Below are 9,585 nucleotides of genomic sequence, written 5' to 3'. Positions count from 1 at the left end.
AACCGTTTGTTGTTAACCACTTTTTTAATCCTTGTTAACCTTTTGTTGTTAACCGAGAGCAAGAGCGGAATCGCGGCTGACTGACAGTTCCCCGGCCTGAGACTGTTTATACGTTTATATCCGCGGCTTATTAATGTGCGTAGCACATGATTAGATTTATATGTATATACTATGTAAATACTAAATAAAGGACGATGATGCATCGCGGTCCTGCACCCCTGCCCTGCCAGATAGGTGGAGAGAAACAGGATGTTTCCCGCATCGGGATATTTTATATAAAACAAGTCATAAGACGACGACCAAGAAAAGACAACCAGAACTAAACTATTCGGGCGCTCACGTTATTCGAGATCTCACATCTAGGTGGCGCTAGCAGTCATACAATTTAAATTTCGAGCATGGGACACTGAGCCGACTAAAATTGCTTTAGTAGCAAAATGCTGTTTTAAATTAAGTGCTTACCATCGCAAACAACCGTCCGCCCTGTCATCATTTGCATACACTTCCCAACACCGGACGCATTCTGGTGCTACATCATTGATACATTTCTATCAAAACTGACTAGTTTATTTAAACTCTACGTTCAACATTAGACAGAAGACAAAAAGCGGTTGTATTGCTCGAATTGATTGTGTTGTGAGGCTCATTCGTCGTCGTGTTTCCGTTACTCGATCGTATTGCACTTTTTTTTTATTCATGATAACATGACAGAAATAGGTTGGCTCGCATCAAATGTTGCAATTTACAGCATTATTCCCTCGAATCTTCTTTTCCTCCCGGGGCCACCGGCAAAGTTGGCGACCGCCATGGCCATCCGATGTTTTGCCTCCTGCGCACCTGCGGAACCAGAAGAACAAATGCGTCACATTTCGCGTACATCTAACATTTTCCATCTATTGAACGTTTTAGAAAAGGTATCATTTTTCATATATTGCCGTGTTATTGTTACTCACCCGAGTAGCCTCGCGAAAGTCCAAAGTCAACCGTTCGCTTGGAACTGCAACGATTACGCGAAAAATAAAACAAAATCATTATTCAAATCGCAAAAGCAGCCCACCCAAGCGTTATACTTTTCCAATTCATCTTTCGCCCGAAGCATCGTGTGTCCGTATCGTGCAATCAAATCGATCAGTACGTCGTCCGGTTGTTCTTTCATTTCCTGTTTGTAGCCTCGGTAACTGTAATGGCGAGGAAAGTTCAAAACCGTTAACCAAAGTGGAGCAAATGCATAATAAAAAGATGTATACCTAAGGGCCGATGTGGTGTCGATCGAAGCCGTGAAAACTATAATCAGTAAAGTGAGAGCCACAGCCGAGGCCCACATTTCGGTTACTTTGCGATCTGAAATATAAATATTGCAGAGAATATGTTAAGTAGTGCTATTTTGTAGCCTTTTGCCATTAATCGGTTTGTTCGTTTGGCAGTTATTAACTTAAACCCTGTTTCTCGAATCGATGAAATTTTTGCGAAACGTCAACTGCTGAAGTGTTAGCCCCTTCAGAAACGATTCCGTAAGTTCAAATGAGAAATTCAAAAGCGTTTATCAAACATCGCGCGTTTTAAAAATTATTTAATAAGAGCAGTTTGTCGTCTGATCAGCTGTTATCAATTATGTAATGATAAAATAAAAAGCTCTTGAGAGTGTAGCAGCAAAGAGGAGTTTGTTTAAATAATTTCAAACATCTTAGAACAACGTATTTACAAGTTTTCTCCGCAAAAGGTTTTTTGCTGTGACATCTGTCATGGTGTCCCGAAGCAGCTTTGCGCAATCTGACCCATTTGGATGCCCACGTGCTCGAGGGCATTAGCACATGGTTATGTTTTGGGCCGATGCTTTGCTTTTCACACCCCGAGAGGCACTGCATGAGCTGGGAACTGCGAAAGCAACGGATAAACTGTTTAGGCGATTACAAATGTTTCACTTTATTTTGCTTCTTCTTTTCTTTCTCCAAGACCCAAAAGGAAACCACATTGAGAGGGGCAGTGCGTTCTAGGCGAACGCAAACGCACTGACCGCTTGATTTATCTTGCCGGATTGTGGCTGTACTCCGGATGTGTAACGGCCATAGACCGATCTGAAATAGATTCTGGTTATGTGTACATATGACTTTTTTCGATTTATGGTATGAAACTGTCTATATCTGGTTCTGCTGTGCTTTTTCGTGATGCTCTTGCATGTAGCAGCAATCTTCCGGTATTCCTAAAGGTTAAAACTTCAAATAAACCATTCCTTTACGCGTCCCGAAGGCCAGACGCTCACCGTCACTGGCATTGCCTACAAGGTTAGGGTAATGTCGTACAATGTGCATATTGTTGATGAAATTTTTGAGGATCACTCGATCATAACCGTTCCACAAAGAATATGTGTGGCTTTCTGATGTTGATAAGTATACCACCCTTCGGCGGAGCATCGGTAAGCGGAAGACCTTAACCACCACCCATGCCCATGTTCCGGCCCGGCCTCCGCCACAGTCCGGTGTTTCCCCAACAATGTTTAGAACTTCCAATTCGCGGATGAATTCAGATTTTTGCGCTAATTTTTTATTACGCTTAAATGTGTTGTTCTTAGGGAGTAACGTAGTACAGTGTAGGTGTGCTGGCTTGGACTCCTAACTTTCACCGCCCAGACCTCCAGAGTCCTCAAAACTCCTCGCCGACTGTTTTAGTTCTTTCTTCGGATAGTGTTGCACCTTGTCTTAGGCATGATTCGTCAAAGATACACCACATACGGTATAATATTGTTTCCCCACTAGGATAGATATTCCGGTTAGTGCGATCTCCGACGATCTTATTGCTCCTGTAGTTAGGATGAGAGAACGAGCCGTATAGTGACTACGCGGATGGCGAACGGCGGCGGAAGGCAATATACGCGCAATTTAAATGTTGCTTCTCTGTGTCCGGCGCAACCACACGGTATTCCACCGCGCGCGGGAACATCAATTTCTTGTAGTTACTTCCCTAAGTAATGGAGGATTAGTAATAAACAAAAACCTAAACGAAGAAATAAGTGCCCTTCTTTCTTCAATCTTCTTAATTAACACTGCCATTTGAAGACCTTATAAATTCTCAAATTATTATAAACGTTTCTCGACGAACCGAGTAGTGTGTGTTTCGGCTCAATTTTTCGCCCCTGCAGTTTTCCATTCACCCCCCGTCTCTCTCTCTGTCTCTGCGTGAACCTTATCTTGTATTTATATGTGTATAGTTTGTGATCATAAACAGCATTATCAGCAGCAATTCACACGATTAATAATGTTGTTTGTATTTTCGTTTCGTTTCCTCTTTCTTTTTCTGTTTCAAGTATTAAAACTCATATGCAACCACCAGCCACAGGAAACGGAGAGCGGAACCAGCATATTCTATTTCTTAAACGAGAAAACGTAAACTTTCCGGCGCAAACGGAAAACGGCTCTTGAAGCAAAGCAAAAGATGCATGAAAAAATACCAAATAGAGGCACAGTAAAAAAAACGAACAGTATGCCACCGATGGCAGGGTAATAATACGGAACGCAACGCCGGAATTGCACCAACCAGAACGCACGACGACGAACGGAGAAAGAAGGTTGGTTTTTGTATATTTAAGGGGCTTTCACATTTGAGCCGGCTATCCAAGCACGCTGGGGCTAGCAGTGATCCAAGGATGCTTTGGTTGCCCAGGGAAACGAGTGTGTGCTCCCACAACAATGCTTTATGATCGAAATGCGCGCGATTTGTGGCATTCCGCCCTATCTGATCGGCTCTTTACTCGGCGGCGGCGTGATCTTGGGTGATCGCTACTTTCCTCTGGTTGCAGCCAACAACTGTGTCTCGCTTAGTTAGACTCTCTTCTCTCTCTCTCTCTCTCTCTGTTCCTTCAACGAATCTAAAGGCATAGTAGCAAATAAAAGGTAATTGAAAAAACTCGTTATCAACTCTCGGGTGTGTCCTTGCACTGGCGCAGTCTCCTCCCTTCCTCCTGTTCTACGCAGCCTGCGTGGTCACTGTGGGCTCCAGAGCAGGGTAGGGTGGCCGCACACAGGGACCGTGCTGCTGGCCGGCCGGAACCGCGCTTAGCCCAGGGACGGGAAGTCGTGCTCGTCGTCCACCTTCGGGGCAGCGACGAAATGCTGCCTGGGCGGGCGTGGGTTCGGTCTGCTGAACTTGTTGGCACCGCCGCCTTCGTAGTGGGAGCCACCGGCGCCGCCACCGCCACCGCCAACACCGGGCGGTCGGTTGTTGCGCCGATTGTCCCGCTGCGGCCGCTCACCTGCGGCGCCGCCACCAGCACCGCCTTCGGAGTCGGCTCCCGGGCCACGGTGCTCATAGCTGCCGCCGCCACCACCACCTTCGCCTCCGCTCCGGTGATAGTTGTCGCCTCCGCCGTACTCGCGACGTTCACCTCCGCCGTACTCGCGTCGCTCGCCTCCGCCGTACTCGCGACGGCCGCCGCCACCACCACCGGGGCCATCGCGGCCCATCCCGCGGCTGCCTCCCTTGCCGCCGCGGCCACCACCTCGTCCACGGCCCAGGCCGCCTCTGCGGTTGTCGTTGAAGTGGAACTCGATGTCCAGGACCTGCTTGTTGCTCTTGTTGCCAGTGGCCGCTGCCGGAGTCGCCGACGCCGACGCCGCCGGCGCCGTCGCCTTCGTCTGAGTATCGTTACCTTCGTCGTCTTCAGTGCCACCATCGGCCGCGATCGATTTCTTGTTCAATGCCACCATCTTGTCCCACTGGGCCGCATCCTCGCCTTCGCCCGCCTTTCGCAAGTTGTACTGGGGCTTCAGTCGAACGGCCGCCTTTTGTGCTTTCCACTCGTCGAGCGTCATCTCCTTTGCCTCGTCCTCCGCCTTGCTGGTGGTTCCGGGTTCGCCAGTTTCGCCTCCCTCGCCTGCGCCGGCGCTATTGTTGTTGCCGTTGGCCGTGCTGCTGTTGCGGTCCGTTTGCGGTTTGTTTTCCTCGCCACTCGTATCGGCATCCTGCGGCTGGTAGTCCTGTTCCTGCAGGTTCGAGAACTCCTTGGCGTCCTGCTTTGAGCTGCCCCAGTTGTGCGAACCAGCGCCGTCCCGTTTGTCCACCGCCTTGATGCCTGTCTTGTTCGAGCCGGACTGACGGTCGAGCTCGCGCTTGCCGCGAGCATCGAAGCGCTGCTTCACGCCGTTCTGCGCGTACGGTTGCTTCCGCTGTGCCCCACCATCCGGGGCGCTCTCGAAGTCACGGGCTTTGCGCGGATGCTTATCGTCGTTGTTGGCACCGGGAGCTCCTCCACCGGTCTGGCTGCTGCTCTTGCTGTTCGGTCCACCGCCGCTCCGTGGGAGCTTGTTCGCCTGATTGCCGCCCGTTTTCTGGTTTTCCTGATTGCGAATGTTGTCCTTTTGCGTTTCCTTGATGCCCCGTCGTTCGCCGCCAGCGCCACCGCCGCCACGCTGATTATGTAAATGATTGCCGGTTCCGTTGGTCTGTGCAAGCTTCGCGTCGCCCGTGGCAGACTTGTCCGGGTGGCGGTTTTCGGCACCGCGCCCACCACCGGACTTGTTCTCCTTCTCACCCTTCGCGTTCGTTTTCGACTGCACCGTCGCCGCCTGCTGGCCGCCGCCGCCAGCTGCCGGGGCCGCAGCGCCCGTTCCGGCGGCAGCCGCCGCACTTTGCTGCTGCTGCTGCTTTTTTTGCTGCTTCTGTTTATTCTTCAGAATCGAATCGATCGGATCGTCCGCATCGTCGTCGATGCAGAACAGATCGTAGCGGTTGGCCACATTTATCCCGTAGGAGGTGTTCTCCATCTCGTCGTGTCGTGCAACTTAGAAGGCGAAAGCGAACGAAAAACGCCGTCTCGGAAACGGAAAAAGATTGCCGAAATCGAAATCGCACGCACACTCTCGCACGCGACCTGTGCTCCGCGCACACGGAACACACAAACACACCTTCGCGCGCGTGCACACACACTCGATCGCTCTCTCGCTCTCTCTCTCGTTCTAGCTCTCCCGCCCGGTGGTGGCGCTGAAACCGCGCGCTTCAGCGACCCTCGTGTAAGAGCGCAACGTGTGCGTCGTAGTGGCCGTTTCTGCAGCCGTGCTTTGTTGGTGGTCGTACAGGGCCGCTGCGACGAACTCGGTGGTGTGTGCCGTGTGCCCGTGCCTTTGTGTGCCTTCGTCTCGCACTACTACAGCATTTCTTCTATCCGACACACTCGCACTGCGCAGAGCCGGGACTGAGCACGCAAATCGATCCACGAGTTGCGAGCAGCAAACCGTTTTTGCCTCTGGCCTTCGCCGAACAAAGCGAAACACTGTGTTTCCGTCCGCGGTTCCTTTTTCGCGCGGGCTAGCTTTGCACAGCTGCGCTGCTCTGGACCTGTGATGCCGTGTTGGCTCGTTCGTGACGCGGGACCGCAACGTGCTCCGCGTTAAAACACACTTTTCCCACTCTTTTCGCAACCACACTTGCGATCGTGCATTTTCCGTGCGCTAGGACGAAATAGATTTTCTTCACTGCGTTGACATAATTGCTCTTCGGCCGACCTCTGGTGAGTGTGCCAAGCGAAAACGATCCCTCGGGTGTGGTCTGCGCACATGTGTCATGCGTCGGTCCAAGTTTGGAGTGGAGCAAATAAACACAGGCATTTGTCAGTTTTGTCAGGGGTAGGAAATTGAACCTTTGGGAAAAATTTGCAAAACTTATTTTGTAGCATTTCTTTTTGTTGGATGATTTGTGTATTTTGAAACAAGTAATTGTTATCATCCGGCTCGAACTATTATTCAGACGTTTGGTAGAATACTTATTAGTTTATTTCTTCATCCAAGCTTAAATCGTTTTTATTTTCTTCATTGATCGGGGCTTCGAAAATTGCAAAAAAAACGTTAATTTCAAAAAGGTAGTTGAAAAAGGTGCGATTTTTGGGCGCACATTTCTTTCTCGCATTCGCTTGGTTACATTTATTCGAAACTACAAATGGTATTTCACGGAATCGCTGGAAACGCTGAATTGAGGAATTTGAATTTGAAAAGAACGAATATTTTCCGTCGCCGTGTGAAACCGTTTAGTAGAGAGTTGGTCATGTGGTTCACAAAATTATTAGCATGATGTGTTTTTTATACATGTATTTTCTCAAAGATACATTTATTGTATATATTATTTCTAGACGAAGAATCTGTTTTATTTTGTGTTAATAATATTTTATATGGCAATCGAATACACGCCTGTTTGGTTAATTTGGTCTTTACTGAGCTGTGTCAACAAGTAATATGCGAATGCACTGAATGCACTTTTTGTCGTTTTGTCGTGTCTAAATTTGGCGAGCCCGCGTAACCCGCTCAGTGCCATTTGGCTATTTTTATCAATCAAATGTGATTTGGATTCCACTTTTTTGCTTTTTTTAGAGCGCGCGCCTTTATCTCTCACCGAGTTTCCACGCCTTGTCGTCGGATTTCTGCCCTTTCGGGGGTGCCAAAGATTATTCCCTCGAAAACGACGACTACGGTATACGGTGGTCAAACTCTACAACTCTACAACCGATTTCGATTTTTGTAGAATGGAGATATTGGCAATGAAATACGATCCCTTCCACAATTCTACAATTTTCCAGAAGACTAGAGTCACCTGGTAAAAACTTATATATGCAGCCATTGCCTAATGCTAATTTAAGGGACACAGTTTGCGGATGCTTAAATGTGTCACTACGGCGAAATGTGATACGCATCGCAGGATAAAATTAAATAAAATCATGTTAATATAAGCACCATTATATCATACAAAATGTGGTACGCTGGTGTCTGGTGTTGCTGAATTGTAAAACGTAAGCACCCAGCAGCTAGGAGGTGCCATTTAAATAACTGTGCGCGTTGCAAAATGGGCCAACTACTCGTTCAAAGGCACATCGCCACAGACCTGGCACCAGAATCGCTTGGGGGCAAAAATGATTCCGAGCACGGGTTTTGCGAAATATTTTGCTGCATGCTGCCCGCCGGCAAAAAGGACGCTCCCCGGCCGCACGCTAGATTTCCTCCTTGGCATGTCGCTTCGGGCGTGTACTACGTTGTCGGAACAGCAGGGAACTGTAAAACCACCCTGCTTTTAAAGCTTGATGCAGCAAAAAGTGTAAAACAAAATACCAGTGGCCGGCGAATGGGTTGGCTTGTCAGCAGGCCCGAGCAGACCAGAAGGAGAGCCTCCTGCTATCGACAACAGCTTTGTTTTAAGACCATTAGCAGCCAGCCACCGAGGACCCGTGGACGCAAGGGTGGCGAATTGTTCCATTTGGTTTTCCTTCCTGTTTTTTGGTGCCTCGGGATGTTTTTCTTTCATTAGACCCAACACCATCGCCACTTGTCTCCTTCACATCATTGTGTTATATCTTTTTTGTAAAACGAAAAGCATAAAGGTGAAACTAAGACCATAGCCTACCCGCAGCTTGTAGCTCGCGACACTAACGAGAGTACACTTGACTTCATTAGTACTTCGTTTTGCATTGCTCTCAGTTTTTGCTGAGTTTATAATTTAAGTTTTATTAGAATGAGTAATAATGTAAGGTTTATCATTTAGTGCTGCACGCACGTTTCAAAAACGATTGGAGGTCGGACGACGCAAACCCTGTCCCCAGGGAACCCAATTTCCGAATCAATTTTGTGAACGCAATTTCGGTGCAAATCATAAAGTACGTAACGAACGTTTGCTTCTTCAAGCTATCAGAAAATCTAAAAACCGTGAAATCAACATAAAAATAATAAAATGGAGCACTAATATTTACATTGCATTCTGGTGCTTGGTGCCATATTCCGCATGCTCCACCGTTGAGATGTTTGAAAGTTCGGGCGCCTCGCCTTCAAAACGGACCGGAAAAATCAGAGCCGGATTTGCCGGGGGCGCCGGAGTCACTAGTGTCCACTAATTAAACACCCCGGTCGTTCTCATGTACTCGCACACACACACACACACAAACGGGAACACACCAACCGCGGTCAAAGTTCGGTTATGGTGGCCACACAAATTAGGGCGCGATACTGTGATCCTGTGTATTTCGCAAAGCCCCGCGCGTCAGGATTTCAGGACGCTTAGAGGCTGTGTCCGTGCGTTCTGGCCTCGTGTGGGGTCCTGTGCGTTGCGTCCCCAGCACACCTGGTGCCTGTCCGCACCTGAGCGTAATCCGCAGCAAGCCGTTCACGAGGCGTCGTCGAGTGGGGGCACTACGCGTAGCGTTGGGCAAACGTTCACCACGTGGTGGCTGCAGCACACTCTTGACACAAAACAGTGAATCATGAAGAGTACACATTCGGTACCCTATATTTATAGTGGTCCGCCCCAGCCGTGGAGTGTTGCCTCGGGCTCTACTGCTGCGTGCGGGCGGTGGGTCCGGTGGGATGAAATCTCCACACACCACACAACTCTACAGGTAGTCCTTTTCCAACCGATTTCTCGTGCATTTAAAAGGCGGCGCGGCGGTAGCAACAGTTCGTTGGATAAGGCCTGGCGCGCCCCGGGGGTAGGAGCGGGGCAGCCAATCTACACATAGATAAGGTTTTTATCACGACCAAATTAAGAGTTTGCGCAGACGACGCCCCGTTAGTCCCGGTGTACATCCGATCGTCGTCGTCCCTTGCGGGGCACTCGGCGATG

General features: G+C 49.1%; 2 protein-coding genes across 2 annotated transcripts; both read right to left on the bottom strand.

Annotated features, from left to right (window-relative positions):
• Positions 1-565: 565 nt before the first annotated feature.
• On the bottom strand, positions 566-9,196 carry LOC128274660 (diuretic hormone class 2). Its single transcript, XM_053012923.1, has 5 exons — positions 8,720-9,196; positions 1,248-1,341; positions 1,071-1,178; positions 954-997; positions 566-837 (listed from the first exon to the last, which is right to left on the bottom strand). Exons 1-5 carry the CDS (start codon positions 8,751-8,753, stop codon positions 743-745), a joined length of 375 nt encoding a protein of 124 aa, XP_052868883.1. The 5' UTR covers positions 8,754-9,196; the 3' UTR covers positions 566-742.
• Positions 1,909-6,457, bottom strand: LOC128274658 (plasminogen activator inhibitor 1 RNA-binding protein-like). Its single transcript, XM_053012922.1, has one exon. It carries the CDS (start codon positions 5,754-5,756, stop codon positions 4,050-4,052), a length of 1,707 nt encoding a protein of 568 aa, XP_052868882.1. The 5' UTR covers positions 5,757-6,457; the 3' UTR covers positions 1,909-4,049.
• Positions 9,197-9,585: the final 389 nt, after the last annotated feature.

This window comes from Anopheles cruzii, chromosome 3, assembly GCF_943734635.1.
Source record: "Anopheles cruzii chromosome 3, idAnoCruzAS_RS32_06, whole genome shotgun sequence".
Taxonomy (NCBI): domain Eukaryota; kingdom Metazoa; phylum Arthropoda; class Insecta; order Diptera; family Culicidae; genus Anopheles; species Anopheles cruzii.
This window is presented reverse-complemented; position numbering and strand designations above follow the sequence as displayed.

Bases quoted from the DNA above. Each gene is read 5' to 3' on its own strand.
- LOC128274658 (XM_053012922.1), bottom strand. From the start codon at position 5,756: ATGGAGAACACCTCCTACGGGATAAATGTGGCCAACCGCTACGATCTG.
- LOC128274660 (XM_053012923.1), bottom strand. From the start codon at position 8,753: ATGCGGAATATGGCACCAAGCACCAGAATGCAAT. The intron at 1,342-8,719 runs GTAAATATTAGT...TTTATATTTCAG, and splicing joins ACCAAGCACCAGAATGCAAT to ATCGCAAAGTAACCGAAATG. The intron at 998-1,070 runs GTATAACGCTTG...TAATCGTTGCAG, and splicing joins GCGAAAGATGAATTGGAAAA to TTCCAAGCGAACGGTTGACT.